General features: G+C 37.6%; 1 protein-coding gene across 3 annotated transcripts in view; it reads right to left on the bottom strand.

Moving 5' to 3' along the window:
- Positions 1-16,319, bottom strand: part of TACC2 (transforming acidic coiled-coil containing protein 2) — a 163,397-nt gene that overhangs the window by 49,007 nt on the left and 98,071 nt on the right. For all 3 annotated transcript variants that reach the window (XM_083364493.1, XM_083364491.1, XM_083364492.1), the window contains 2 exons: positions 4,420-4,568; positions 3,433-3,483 (listed from right to left, as the gene is read on the bottom strand). In XM_083364493.1, coding sequence (XP_083220619.1) covers positions 3,433-3,483; positions 4,420-4,568 — 200 coding nt within the window. The remainder of the gene's footprint in view (positions 1-3,432; positions 3,484-4,419; positions 4,569-16,319) is intronic.

The following is a 16,319-nucleotide window of genomic DNA, read 5'->3' as shown; positions in this document are numbered from 1 at the left end:
TTATCCATCCAGCTTTCCTTTCACTCCATGTGGTGTCATTAGCTAGACTTATCCCTCTACATCACACATGTCAAACTCACGACATCACGTGATGGCACGCGATGTATCGGAGCTTTTTTCCCATTGCCGGCAATGGGGTGGGTGCGGTTTCCTGGTGACACGTCCGCCCCGCAGCCCGGCAGTTTGACACATTTTCCAGCCTGATACTAGGCCAATGATTTATCTTGCATAGAACATTAAGATAAATGATGTATCTAATTTTATGGATCCCAATTTTCTTTGTAAAAACCAATGTTAGTGTCAACTTTTTATTTTATTTTTTTATATATAGGGGCTTTATTTAAGACCAAATTGCATCTAAGTTACAAACTGGCAGTAGATCATTCAAGCCCTCCATCTTATTTTGATAAAGTGAGCTTGTGACTTTACTAACTGCCCTTTGTTTTTAGGAAATTCTCCAGTTATTTCTCATATGCTGACCTTTATCTCAAGATCAGAAAATTAAGGGTGCACCAAGAAGGTGGCAATATCTAGCTGACCTTCGCTGATCTCCCCTCAAAAAAACAAACCCAAGATCTCAGAGCTATTGATTAAACAGAGCTATTGAAAAAAACATCCTAAAAGAAGGCAGTGACAAACATGTAATCACCAGGAACTGAAGATGACTTTATTTTTACCAGATACCACTTTTCCAAAGTATATTCCAAAGTATATTACTTTTCCAAAGTAGTATCACCAAAATTTCTCCAAAGTAATATGCTAGTATGATAATTTGGCATTGTTGGTTTTATGCCACTATACTGGACTACCATACTGATATATTTGAGTTAGCAGCTATTTGTCTGATTCACGTGCCCAACACATATACATCCTATAAATAAATAAAAATATTTTGAGAGTCCTTTAGGCAAATTCAGATTAGCTTGTAGATAATTTATTTACTTATTTTATCAATGTATTTGAATGCCCACCCAGCATACTATTCTGGGTAGCTCTCAAGGTCTAACTAGCTCTCATCAAGGTAAAAACCAAAATAAAATATGACTGATTAAAAATAAAACCAATAAAGTAAAATATATTGTGCCATAAACCAGATACAGCATTAACATTGGACAGCAGTCCATCTAACTTCCAGACTCAAATGTTCTGGTCTTTTATATTAAATTCTTACAAACAATTTGTTTGTTTCTACACATTATTTTTCTAATGAACTCACCATATTATCAATTTTAGAAGTATTCAAATTCCTGATTCTGCCGTTAATTTACTAGAATAAATGACGTAGAATAATTCCCAGTACTGATTTTTTTTCTCCCCGTTTTTATACTATTAACTTCAAATGTGCACACACAAGCTACCCTAAGAACCCCGTTCAATGTATTAATGAAAACAGAACAATCAAGTGGAAAAACCGTTCCAGGAAGCATTGAACAGTAGACAATGCAGCTTTGTGTCTAGAGAGGTTTTTTTTTTTTAATCCTGCCCTCTTGACACCAAAAACTAGTCAGAAATGAAAGGAATGTTGCCCTTTTACTTCAAAGCAGCCTCCACCAGGGAGTTTTACTATTCATGACATTTAATCACAGAGACTTTTTTTCTGTTACATTAAGTCCAGCATGGCTTGGCCTTAGAAATAGTACTGGGCTTTGGACAGTATCACAACAGAGATCTTTTAGGATTGGAATATAAATACATATAAAACTTAAGGAAACAACCATGGATATAAATCATACAGAAACAGGAAGTGTTTATCAGATTTATATCCTGCCTTTTATTCAGAAACTCAAGCTTAGTTGATATGGAAAGCTGATATAAAAAGCTAATCTTTCTTTTCACTTGGGGAACTGTGAACAGAGTACCTTTTATTACTTAAAACCAGGGCTTTTTTTTTCTCATAGAACGCTCAGAACGGAGTTCCGGCACCTTTTTTGGATGGAACCTTGTAGGGTAGGCAAGGCGGGTTGTATGACATGTGTGAGTTCCGGCACCTTTTTCTTTTACAAAAAAAGCACTGCTTAAAACACAGAAGGAATGAAAGAAAAAGGATAACAGAAAGGAAGAGAAATAAACAGGAATAAAGCTGAATAACTGGGAGTTCAGAATGAGTTGCAATTTAATTTTGTAATTAAAGGCCGTTCTTCAAATCCTACTTAATGTAATTGTTTTTTCTTCCTTCTCCACTTAAGATTTCTTTATCAAGCTGGAAAATTAATTTCCTTTTCAATTACATGTGAAAATACACGTGAGAAGATAATTGTACTATAAAGATTTAAAATAAATGTAGAAAGATAATGGTGAAAGTCAAGCAGGGATATTCATACATCTAGCACAAAATCCTGGTTTCTCTATGCATTTGGGCACCAAAATAAAGGGCTTCTCCATGCACTTGAGTACCAACTGTGTTTGCTGGAGGCTTAATAATAGTGTAGACACTTTTTGCAGAAAAATATGAAATGGCAAACAACATTTACTGATACTGAAATAATGTATATGCAGCAAAAGTTGTGGCCATGCTATGTACAGACGTTTTTAAAAGTGACACCCTGGTATCTTTGGACTTTAGAAGACAGCCTTCACCAGTCTAGGTATGTGAATATTGATGCAAAAAATCCCCCAGTTTGCAGAGCAAATGCTAAGAATTCAGAGAGTTGAGAAGTGCCCATAATGGAGGAGTTAGAATAAGGATATGTAATTATAAAAGGGACGCGGTGGGTTAGGACGCTGAGCTTGTCGATCGGAAGTTCGGCACTTTGGCGGGTCGAATCCCGAGTGCCGCGTAACAGAGTGAGCGCCTGTTACTCATCCCAGCTTCTGCCAACCTAGCAGTTCGAAAGCACGTAAAAATGCAAGTAGAAAAATAGGGACCACTACGGTGGGAAGGTAACAGCGTTCCGTGCGCCTTTGGCGTCTAGTCATGCCAGCCACATGACCACGGAGACGTCCTCGGACAACCGCTGGCTCTTTGGCTTTGAAACGGAGATGAGCACCGGCCCCTAGAGTCGGAAACGACTAGCATGCATGTGCGGGGGAACCTTTACCTTTACCTTTACTATTACTTTTTTTACTTTAGATACCTTTCACTGCTATTTTTTGAATTCACCGCAAAATTATAGATTCATCACCTTTTATTGTATTAACTTTGCATACACTGCACGAGATTTCAAAGCAGAACAGCAGATATTCTACCTGTTACAGGGTGTCAGATGATTAATCAAAGACGTGTATTTATTTACCATTTTGCTCAATCCGAAACCTCTGAATTCTAATGGAAGCTGAGATTTATCATAAGCAAAGATGCATAAGCTGACTCTTAAGCTTCCATTGCTCTGTGTACCCAAACCAAAACACAGACATATATATATAGGGGGGGGTAGGGGAAATTGGGGAAACTGATGATGGGATAATACTTTGCATCATTCCTATCCAACTTACTTTGAGGCTCGGTGCTCTCTTGGCCTTTGTCAGGTGTGCTGGGACTGTAACCTGAAAAATACAAAAAAATAAAGAAGTGACTAAAGTCTGGACTCCAGAAGATGGTAGAGGACAGGAAGGCCTGGAGGAACATTGTCCATGGGGTCGCGATGGGTCGGACATGACTTCGCAACTAACAACAACAAAAGTCTGGACAAAAGCTAAACATGGTTTAATGGGCTCCAGTTGTATTTAAATTGACTGCAAAGAACACAATCACAGCAACAATTTTTCAAAGGGCTCCAGCTACTCCATTCAGCCCTTTGTAGAGAAGGCAGGTAGAGGTTTCTACCTGAGATACACTGCATCAGCTAGGCAGGTTAGAAAGGTATTAAGGGTTAGTTACTATTGGTGAGAGAAGCAAAAACCGGTTCCCAAACACTGAATCCTATCATCGAATCACCATCAGATACAAGAAGTCCAAAAATATGGAAAAATTTCTGGCTATTGCTAAGGTCAGCTTGGATATTACTCTCACCTTCACTGTTCATTTACCTTTGTGAAATATGCAAAAAATGCCATCCGACAGGCTCAACTGTTTGATCAGTGATATTCCCTTTTCTTTGATATATGTTGTTTTCTTTTAAATTCTTTTTTTTAGTCATAAGCCATCTAGAGGAATTGGGAGGTCTCAAAACTGAAATATTAAACTTAAAACTGTTTTTACAAACTCTTATGCCGGGAATGAAGTAATAAGATGATCTGTAATTTTAACCTAACATATAAAGTTGCTTTACAAGAAAGCTTGATAGTTAACTGTCACTTTCCAAGTTCTTAATCAGACTTATTCCTAATTAATAAAAGCCTTGGCCTGCCAAAGCACGTGTTCTACTGACCAAGCTACCAACATTTCTCAGGAATACGAAGCCTCTTGGTATTAGCAATCCTTTCTGGTGCTCAAACTGGGAATGTGCAGAGGAGCCCATCCTATTCACTGTAAATTGTTACCTGGGTCTTCTGATGGAAGCTGAGGTCTTATTTCTTGTTCCTCTGTGTCGAATGTTACAACTTCAGGCGGTAGTTGTGGTAGTGGAGGTGCAGTTTTTACAGGAGTTGTGGATTCTGGTGTTTCAAATGCTTCTTCAGAGTCTGAACTCCTGGGCACACACAACAAACGAGGGGGGGGGGAAAGGAAGGTATTACATGGCTATTTTTCCCCCCAAGAGCAAGGCAAACAAAAACAAACAACTTTTGCAAAGTTCGCAGAGCTCTCCTATCTAAGGAAGCAAGAATAGCTCTGCTTTTTATTTTTCCCCCAGAGCTCCTGAGAAACTATTAGGCTTTTTTGCAGCATGATTTCTAGAGCAGAATATCATGTTCTGAACTTTATTTGGAAGAAATCTTGACACTAAAAGATTTCGAGACATCACAAAAGCAAACATGCAGGCAGGATAAAGTGAAAGGCGCCGGAAAAAAAAAAAAGCCTGCCTTTGTGGCATAAAGGAGGCTTCAGCATCGACAAACAAAAAAGCAATGTTAATGGAATCTTTTGATAGGATGTTGGAATTTTTTTTCTCGGCACAAGCATAAGCAAACCTAATAAGCAAAATCTTATGAGAGTCTCATAGTGCTCTCAAGTCTGAAGAGATCTACCTTGATGTGCAGCTGAATGAGAGTTCCTATAAAACAAGAAAACACGGCCTTTAGGTGACATTGGAGGCTGCCTCGCCTTTCAGACTAAAGTACTGTTAATGGGGACTCATTTTTCACAGTTCACAAAAAACACAGACTTTCTTGATATATGAAAAAGCATCCTTTCTTCCTTCAGAACTGCTGGCTTTCAGTAAAGTCATTCATTCATACATTCATTTCATATATCCTGATTATCCAATTCATCATGAATGAGAATTTTGAGAACTTTACTACGCCTATTGCCTTAAACCTATTTAGGCTATTTTAAAATATATTTTAAACTACTGTTGCGTAAAGATCTGTGAATTTTTAAAACTTCTTCAAACAGATAAGCAGACGCTGAAGAACAAGATAATCACAACCATAAATGAAGTATGCAAAGGTGGAACTAGTTAAATAACTAAAGATGGAACACTTTATTCTCAATAAGAGAATTTCCAAATGTTCTGGATTATAGATTTCCCCATCAGTGGCTGACAATGATATTGGGAATTATGGGTTTTGGTCCAGTGGTTAAAATGCTAGACTAGAAGAGGAGAGGTCTGAGTTCTACTCCTGCCTTAGGTATGGAATCAACTGGGCCAGTCACTTTTACTACTTCTGAAAATGTTGTCTAAAAAACTCCGTAAGCATGCAGTCAAGAGAAATCAAAACTCAATTGAAGGCATCAAAATATCTAGTGCATTTGAAGGATGCGAAATTATGAACGATTACTTTACTAAAAATGGTGTTGAGGGTAAATAGTGTAGAATTAATTCTAAGATCACACAGATGGATTTAAAGCAAATTATCATTTGAGGTTATGGATAACATAGAGATGAAAATAAACCAAGGTGTTTTTATGAATGAAATGGAAAACACTAGATACAATTATTCGTGTATAAAATACAATTGAAACAATGCAGCACTCTGTTTTCTTCAATATTATTCAGTCAGAATTTAATTGATGAAATGGCAGCTTTCTGCCCTTTTTAATTTTGTTTCTTATTAACCAAATGACTTTAATGTATGACAGTTTCCTGACTTACAATATCAGTTCATAATATACAGGTAGTCCTCGGTTTAAAACCGTAATTGAGCTCAAAATTTCTGTTGCTAAGTGAGACATTTGTTAAGTGAGTTTTGCCCTGTTTTACAACCTTTCTTGCCACAGTTGTTAAATGAATCACTGCAGTTGTTATAGTAGCAACACAGTTGTTGAGTGAATCTGGCTTCCCTACTGAGTTTACTTGTCAGAAGGTCACAAAAGATGATCACATGACTCTGTGACACCATAGCTGTAATAAATATGAACCAGTTGCCAAGCATCTGAACTCTGATCACATGAGCGTGGGAATGCCACAACGGTCGTAAGTGTGAAAACAATCGTAAGTTGCTTTTTTCAGTGCCATTGTAACTTCAAATGATCACTGTTGTAAGTCGAGGAATACCTGTATCTAGAATACCACATTTTTTTCTGCTTCTCAAAGTTGTCATCACCCAATATGCCAATGGATGAGACAAAGTTTTCCACAATCTGAATGCCATTCCCTCCTTAAAAATCGAACGGCAAGCCATCCAGATATAACATTAAAGCATCAGAGAACAAAACAGATCCTTGCAGGCAACCAATTATAGGATTTGCCATAAAGAATTCCTTTTCCGTGACTATGGGCTGGCATTTCTAAAAGACTCATTTAAGTCAGGATTTTTGTGGGATGTCTGAAAAAGTAGTAAGTGACAATTTTTTGGTGTCCCTCCTGATTTTGAGGGATTTATCTCCTCTCTGTTATTTCTACAAAATATCAATATCATTTTATCTGACACTGTCTGATTGACATTCAGCTATCTAAAACCAGCCACCCTTTCCAAAATTATTTGCTTTATTAAGACTGTGCAAAACTAAAAGTTTTTTGGTAAACTGTTCAAATTTCTTTTTTCCCCATTTTGCTTATGTTTGTTTTAAGTAAAATTGCCACCAGTTGATCTATTTTTGCTGTTTATTATAGCTCAAAATACATTTTTAAAAATAATTTCTGGGTTCAGTCTATGTTTGTACAGCACATAAAGGAAAATGGTGCAACATTCATTGCTATTGCTCTTACTAAGCTACACCCAGTTCCTCCCAACTTCCCAATACTGTACAGCGCTGACTCAGCATAAAAAAATCCTTTTGTTAAGAGAAAAATAAAAACTAGACCACTACACCCAAAAGACCTTCTCTGTACACATCAACTTTTGAAACTTTATGACCTCTCTGCTCAATCCCTTATCCTATTTAAATAAAGATGAAAGCACTTTCTTAAAAAAAAATCAGCAACAACATATATTGTTATTTTCAGTAAGAGCTATTATCAGGATAAAAGCACAACCTGTATTTCTTTTACAAAGGTTATCTTTGTTAGGTTTACATCATATATAACCCCACATTAAACACATGTCAGACAAGGTCCTGTTTCAAACAGTTTCTGAAAACATATGGTTCAAAGATGACAGTCTTATCTGAAAAAACTTTCTTTATATTTTTATCCATAGTCTTAATAAATAACATTATCTTCTGCTTACCTATGTTACAGGCTCTTCTTCAGGCTTACTAGCATGAATGTGAAGTATTCGTGCTAATAATATTACCTGGAAATTTTAGAACAGTAGAAAAAGTAGAGAGGAAGACTGAAGTGAGGTTACCTCTATTAACTGGACATAATCCCATCGACCATAATTTTCCCCCCAAAACAAGGGGTGCTCCGTAGAAATTAAGTAAGATTGTGCTATTTCCCTTCAGCAAACCTTCTGTCATAAAACTTTGATTAAGTTTTTTGCCTAGGTAAAGACAATTTATAAATCTTTTGGGTTTTAAATTTAAGTTAATCTTTCATACTGCCCCTTTTCAGACTGTAGAATTATGTTGTTGTTGTTGTTAGCTGCAAAGTCATGTCCAACCCATCGCGACCCCATGGACAACGTTGCTCCAGGCCTTCCTGTCCTCTGCCATCTTCTGGAGTCCATTTAGGCTCACGCCTACTGCTTCAGTGACTCCATCCAGCCACCTCATTCTCTGTCATTTCCTTCTTCTCTTGCCCTCAATCTTTCCCAGCATTAGGCTCTTCTCTAGTGAGTCCTTCCTTCTCATTAGGTGGCCAAAGTATTTGAGTTTTAGCTTCAGGATCTGGCCTTCTAAAGAGCAGTCAGGGTTTATCTCCTCTAGGACTGACCGGTTTGATTGCCTTGCAGTCCAAGGGACTTGCAGGAGTCTTCTCCAGCACCATAGTTCAAAGGCCTCAATTCAGGCTTTCTTATGGTCCAACTTTCACTGCCATACATTGCAACTGGGAAGACTGTAGCCTTGACTATACGCACTTTTGTTGACAGGGTGATGTCTCTGCTTTTTAGTGTGCTGTCTAGATTTGCCATTGCTTTCCTCTCAAGGAGCAAGCGTCTTTTAATTTCTTGGCTACAGTCCCCATCTGCAGTGTTCTTGGAGCCCAGGAAAATAAAATCTGTCACTACCTCCATTTCTTCCCCATCTGTTTGCCAGGAATTGAGAGGACCGGATGCCATGATCTTGGTTTTCTTAATGTTAAGGTTCAACCCAACTTTTGCACTCTCCTTCTTCACCCGCAACAAGAGGCTCTTTAGTTCTTCTTCACTTTCTGCCATTACAGTGGTATCATCTGCATATCTTAGGTTGTTGATATTTCTCCTGGCAATCTTAATTCCAACTTTTGATTCATCTAGCCCTGCCTTTCTCATGATGTGCTCTGCATATAAGTTAAACAGGTAGGGTGACAGTATACAGCCTTGCCAGACTCCTTTCCCAATTTTGAACCAATCAGTGGTTCCATGTCCAGTACTCACTGTTGCTTCTTGACCCGCATATAGTTTTTTCAAGAGACAAATAAGATGGTCTGGTACTCCCACCTCTTTAAGAACTTGCCACAGTTTGTTGTGATCCACACAATCAAAGGCTTTAGCATAGTCAATGAAGCAGAAGTAGATGTTTTTCTCGAACTCCCTAGCTTTCTCCATGATCCAGTGTATGTTGGCATGTAGAATTATATGTAGAAATATAGAATCGTATGTAGAATTATAGGTGTTATCTATTATCCTTCCTTACAACTTAAAATGTCAAGATCAATAAAAATGGTGGGGTTGGGTTTTTTGCTTGGTATTATTTATTTATTTTATTTATTTATTTTATTTTATTACATTTATATACCGCCCTTTCCCGAAGGACTCAGGGCAGTTTACAGGGTGATTAAAAAACCAAGATACAAAAGTTAAAAACAAATTTTAAAAAAAAATTATATTTGTCCCTACATAAATAAAACCCCAGTTAAAATAAGATTAATCCTCAGCCTGGGCCAGAGAGCTCGAAGAGCCAGGTCTTCAGGCCCCGGCGGAATGAACAGAGGTCGGGGGCAGTCCTCAGCTCCACTGGCAGCTGGTTCCAAAGGGCAGGCGCCCCCACTGAGAAGGCCCTATCCCTGGGTGTTACCCGCCGGCAATCTCTTACCGGTGGCACCCTGAGAAGACCCTCCCTGTGGGAGCGCACTGGACGAAGGGAACTTGATGCCGGCAGCAGGTGTTCCCTCAGATATCCCGGACCCAAGCCATTTAGGGCTTGGGTATCTAGAAGATGCTGATAATAGAATACTTCACTTAGGAATGAAGATATAGAACTGGACTGGTTGAGTTAAGAAAGCTGTTTCCTTAGCTCAGGGTTCTGCAAGCTTGACAACTAGACCTGTGCACTTCAGGTCCCACAATTCCTCAGCATAGCTGGCTGAGGAATTCTGGGAGTTGAAGTCCACAAGTCTTAAAAGTTGACAAGGTTGCAGAACCCTGCCTTAGCTGATGCTAAACTGATCCCTATACATAAGTATTTCTCAACCTTGGAGATTTAAAGAGATGTGGACTTCCAGAATTCCACCATGCTGGTTGGGGAATTCTAGGAGTTGAAGTCCACACCTCTTCAAGTCATCAAACTTGAGAAACACTGATATACAATATATGCTATGGGACTGGCGTTCATGCCAGAACCTGGTTCCACCATCACTTTGAACTGGGATATATCAACTGCATCTCTTGCTTGTGTCAGGATAGTTATGGACAACAGCATTTTAAAATCTATCTCACATTTTGCTTACGAGCCTAGGAATCACTGCAAAAATGTCCATCGTTTTTACTGAAAAGATGTTATGTAGGAACGGTGCTAGAAAATGAAACTTTTCCACATGACAGCAACAAAAGCAGATGAAATTTTAGCACAGGTGGAAAGTTACTGCTTTTTAAATTGTTTTTATATTGGGTTTTTATCTTTGTAAGCCACCCAGAATCACTCAGGGTGAGTTGGGCGGCCATATAAATTTTCATAAATAAACAAATGTCTAAATACTCAAATAAATAAATAAATGGGTCTATAGATTGCATGAGAAATCTTCAGAATAAGAATAAAAAACTGAACACAAGCCTACATCCACCATCATAAAGCTGTCAAGAGATGTCCCCATGGCTGAAAACTTGACTTCTCTAGTTTTAGTTAACTTTGACAATATTTCTGCATTGCCTGATCCTCCTGCTCGTTTGCAGACTTTTCTGCATGTTATTGGTGAATGCTCACAAACTGGAGTGGTCCAGTTTCCCTACAGCTTATCACTGAATGAGTAGGATTGATTCATTACGATGTCTTGCTGAAGCCCTATTTGAATATAGGAAAAACTAAAGCTGAGATGTTATGAACACAATGGATATATTCTGATTATTAAGCTATGGCTCTTTTTTTCCCCTTCTCCCCACCCCCCCAAAAAAATGGCCTTCTAGATCTAAAAAGTTCCTCATAGCAACTGGACTACTATTAAAGCACCATTCTATTAATCATAAAAACAGATATCCTGAATTTAAAAACAATTCCTTGAGCAGGACATACAAGTGTTGGCCTTCTTCACTGAACATTGTCTTTGAGGCAATATTATGATTAAAGAATAAACATTAAATATGCAATTTCCTGTATTTAGCCAGCCAAACAAGATGAACCAATTATATATTGTAGATCACTGAAGATCGATAAAATTTAAGTAACATCTAAAATTATAAAGGGTGTAATTTTCATAAGCACAAAGGAAAAAGCTCTGAGAGGAAGTAGAAAAAATAAATAGAAAATCAAGTTATAGTAAAACAAGTCAAAACATGCTTTCAAGAATGCTGCTAATTTAGAACTGAATTCACTAGTAAATATCATACAAGGTCTTTTGAAAACTTTTAACAATTCTTGCTATGGTACCTTATAAAACTTTTGCTGTAAATCCTAATCCTCTTCTTCTCTCTTAATCACATTTCCTTTAAAAGTATTTAGGTCAAGAATATTAGCATAAGGAGAGAGAGAGGGATTAATTTGGTACTGTGGTAAACGTTTATAAATGCAGCCAAGAAGTATATATAATAGCACATTGTTTAACTGCAACTATATTATTGTCTTTCATAGTTAAATAGCACTGCATATTTTATCAATGTAAAAAAAATAAATTATATGCTAATATTCAAGAATAATATATTGCCACTCCACCTGCTAAACCTTCATGCTTCTGGCATAAATGAAAAATCTGGGTTCAGTGTACACTAGTGCCAGTGAAACAATTCTTTGAACTTTAAACAGCAGTCCATAAATATTCTGAATAAACCAATATGAAACTTAAACAAAACCATTTAGTTAGTATTACTATGCCATCACAGAAATACACTGTAAAGCAGGGGTCCCCAACCTTTGGTCTGTGGACTGGCCTTGATCCGCAGCATGCCAGAAACCAGGCCATGCAAAGAAGCCCCATCTGTGGGAAGCAGGCAGCATATGAAACCACGGCCCCTCCAGTCCGCGGAAAAACGTCTCCCCATGTAACCTGTCCCTGGTGCTCAAATGTTTGGGGGGCCACTGCTGTAATCATATTCATTTTTTTTCTTTGCATACTCTGAACAGAAGGAATATTACGAGACCTTCTTTCAAAATCTCAATTTCCAGAAACTAACAACGAATTTCATTTATAAAACATAGCCCTAATAAAAGGTTTGCAAAAAAGGAAATAAAATGACAAAAGCCACAATAGAGAAGGAAAAGTGTCATACACATCAATCTATTTCTTTGCCTTTATTTGACTCATCTGTCATTGGACTACCTGAATGCTGATTTCCTTATAGAACTCTAGCCACAATGCTTTTCCCCCAAAGAAAACAGTATTATAATGCTTCTCTTCATTAAACAAACTCTCCACCAGTTTATAGGATGAGGATACATCATCTTGCCTTACTGCCCACCTTTCATTTTTAAAATTACACGGCCAAAGCTCTTTATTTCTTGTAGGACACCCCTTCCGAAGTCACAATTTCAACACGGGGTGATACATTTGGACACCACTGTTCTCATTTGAGCATTGAAAAGATTCATTTTACTCACCCATCAGCCAGACAAAACAGGAAAGAAGGGAAATTCCAGGATAAAACACTCTAAGAGGTTCAAATGCCTATTGAACTGTCCATCACTGAACTAACGGATTTATTAATATCTAGTAAATTCATTTATATATCCCATGTTCTCAACCTACAAAGCGGCCTATGCTGCAATTAACAACAGAATCAATAATATCAAAAGCACAGAATTAAAACAATGAAGAATAAAATACAAATATCACCAAACTATCAAACCATAAGCATCTATCTGAAAACCATTTTAAAGAATATTTTTAAAGTGGACATTTCTGGGATATTTCAAACATGGACTAAAATGGAATCTTCAGTAATATCCCAGCAATGGATTCATGTTCTTAAAAATGTTTGAATATATCTCCAGATTTGAGATTAAGGTTGATTCATCAAAAATTCATGTTTGGGGTGTATTGGACTCCCCTACGAATGTATCTGAATGTTGGACATCAGACTTTCTGGAGGTATATAAACTTTGAGATCCACTGATTCATATATGATTTAGTATCCATTTTGGAATAGTGTATTAATATATATAAACAGTTTCATGGGAAAACGTCGACAAAGCTGCCATAGGTTCAAAGAAGGAGTAAAAACTGTAGAATAGGCTGCCAACCTTTTAAACCCCTCAAAACAGTTCTCTTAAGTAATTTCGAACAATAGAGAGGGAGACATTTTTTCCCCCATCATCAATCTCACCACATAGACTTTCCAATCTATTTTAAATACTGCTCAGTCATAGATTTAAATCACTGTCACTCTAGTTACCTGCCATCCCAATTCTCTGTTTGCTCCTCAGTACCATAAACTGAAGAATTTTGGGGCTCGGTGGGCTGGGAAGGGACGTATAGGAGCAAGTAATCAAGAGTATGATTAGTGGAAATTCCACTAATTCAACTTTGATTAGGATTTCAACACCACAATACATTTACCCACCAACAGATTCTGGAATTCTTTCAGATCTAGAAAACGATTCTCAACCTGACTTTGCAGTTGAAAGAAAGGAAGAGGGAAGTCAAATACTGCAATCTGACCAGATTGTGATCCATCTGTGACAAGAGAATCACTTCTGTCTCCCCAATAATATATCACAAGTATCAGTGCAAAATATCAGGTCCAGAGTATATTTGCTGTATCTATAAATGAGCACAGAAAAATACTGAAACAGATCCACAGAGATTATGGAGGTCATGAATCACTGAGATGCTCTAAAAAGACTAAGCCTGGCATAAATATTGGAGTATCCAAGAATCTAAAGTCTTGGGACTTTCAGTTCTACTCTTAAGAACAGCTTCAACACCTCAGGCAGGTAGATAATTGGGTAGTTGAGTACATAGCATAAAAGAGAATCCCCAGGTGATGGCCAAACCTTCCATCATACCTCATTCCAACTTTGCTCCTTAATCCAGAAATCTAGTGAGAACACCTGGGCCCCATGTAATATCATCCAGTTCACACAAACTAGATAGCTTTATCATTCTTAACTGCAAGGATATTCAAAAGCCTTTTCCCATCACATTTGGCAACTGCAGCAGTGTACATTTACAATTTGATTTTTATCTCTACTTTTCTTTCCACTAGAAACTCCCTTCCCAAGAGTATCTGTTCTTCTCTGAAACTTCATGTATCCACTAAATAATACATAAATATTGCATATCAGTAAGCAATGAACAGTAATACTAATCCATAGGAGAAAATAATGAAGAAAAATGAAGAGGTATTAACATGGTAGATTGTCTCTTGCTGTGCAAGACTGTAATTCCCTTACTACATATAAAACCATACTAGCTTTACAGAAAATTATAGCCAGGGTCATGTAACATGTCTTTGGTTATGAAGTGGCATGTTGAAAGAAAGGGCAGGACAAATGCAGAAAAAATGGGAGGAGCATGGGAAACACGTATCCTTAAAATTTCAAACAAAACTTTAAAACAAAGAGAAACATTAGCACATTTCTGCTGTGTCCAGCAATAGAGTTATAATTTATCACCAAATTTGGCTGGCAGCCAGAAGAGTGAGTTCTGGAGGGCAGGTGCATTTGATTATCTTATGTAAGAGAAGGAGCAGCAGAAGCTGGGGGTGGAGTGAAAAGGAGGATCAGCCTAGAATCAGCCAAATGCAAGGTACGGCCAATTCCCCTTGAGTGCTGTTGACCTTTATCTAACTCTAACCAGGTGCTGACCATTAGTCGAGAAGATTTCAGTACATCTGCCCAGAATACAGTATGGAAAATATTGCATTTTTCATCACTGGATTCAGGTTTGCAGAATTCTAATAGGTACCTTACTCTGAGGTAGGAATTAAATAGAAAATTGCCATTGTGTTTCTATCTTGAAGCTTGCTTGTTTGGTAACTGTTCTGAGGATCCTGCTGCTTTTGATAATAGCTTATTGAGGCACATGTTCAGGTAAGTACGCAAACTTGTATATTGAAGTTGTACTTGCAAACAACAAAAATAAATATATTCTCCTTCTCTAGCACAGGGGCAAGACATTTACTGAACAACAATTGTCCCACTTTTAACAGAAGTTACAGTGCTGCTTTCTCCCCTAAATAGCTCTGGCTAATATACAAATTGATGAATTAATAGATTATAGGATTTTAAACCCTAAACCATTCCCTGTCTTCTCTTAGGCAGCTGTATAATGCCCTAACAGTCAGGTGGGTATTTTATATTTACAGAATAAGCGTTCTTAAGAATCCATTTTCTTGAAAGTTCCTTCAGACCATTTTTAAAACTATTAATAGATTTCTATAATAGGCCTTGAAAGACTTTCCCAGTGACAAGATCATCTATCCCTCGATTTGATTAACCACTGGAAATTGTAAAACGCATCATTGTCTAAGCCCAGTGTTTCTCAACATTAGCAACTTGAAGATGGTATGTGGACTTCAATTCCCAGAATTCCTCAGCCACCATAAGACAAAAGCAATAGGTAACCAAAGAAATGGGCAAATTTGGACGATTTTTTTCCTGCATCATCTAAAAGAACACTGCCACATATGTATGATTCTTCTGATTTCTATACATGTGGGAGTCTCTTTGCCTCTGGCTGTTTTTCAGAGGGTTTTTTTTTCTTGGTTGCCACTGGCAAGATACAACATTTGCCTATGTTGGATTTTTATTGTAGTTTTAACTTACCTGACAAAACTTTTCATATTTGCTCAAGACAAACCCCATTTCGCCCAATGGACATCATTTTAAGGTCGGACCTTCGATTAATGCTTAAAAGTTCCTGCCTCCCACTGGTGAAAAGTGTTTGTTGTCTGGAGAGCACAAGCCAAGTGCTGACAAAGGCAAGATTACTGTATTGTCATATAAAAATTACATCAAGTGATTTCCCCCTCCCCCCATACAATACATTGCAACCTACTATAGCAACTCTACTGGTTGTTTAGAGTGGTCATGGTCATCATCATCATCATGGTTGTGATCCACCAAAAAAACAATTTCATTACATTTTCACTTATTCAGAGGAATGCTCTGTTCTTCCTAAGCATTGCTCTGTTACTGTTTCTTGACTCACTCTTTCCTTATGGGTTTTGCAGTAGTATCTAAGACAGGACCAGCCTCCCTATGAGCTTCCTATTGCTATCAGGTTAGATCTTTATAAGACATATAAGCCAAAATACAAATCACGGCAAACTATCCAGGTCCTGCTTATTATTTTCACTCCATGTGCTTTTTTGCAAGGTTGCAGAAACTTCCTTTTAAAATTCTTCTCGTATCAAAATTAAATAATTCAAGGATATCCCTTCTGTTGTCC

Source organism: Vipera ursinii (assembly GCF_947247035.1).
Source record: "Vipera ursinii genome assembly, chromosome: 5".
In the NCBI taxonomy this organism is placed as follows: Eukaryota; Metazoa; Chordata; class Lepidosauria; order Squamata; family Viperidae; genus Vipera; species Vipera ursinii.
The sequence above is the reverse complement of the archived record's forward strand: the minus strand, read 5'-3'. Positions and strand labels throughout refer to the sequence as shown.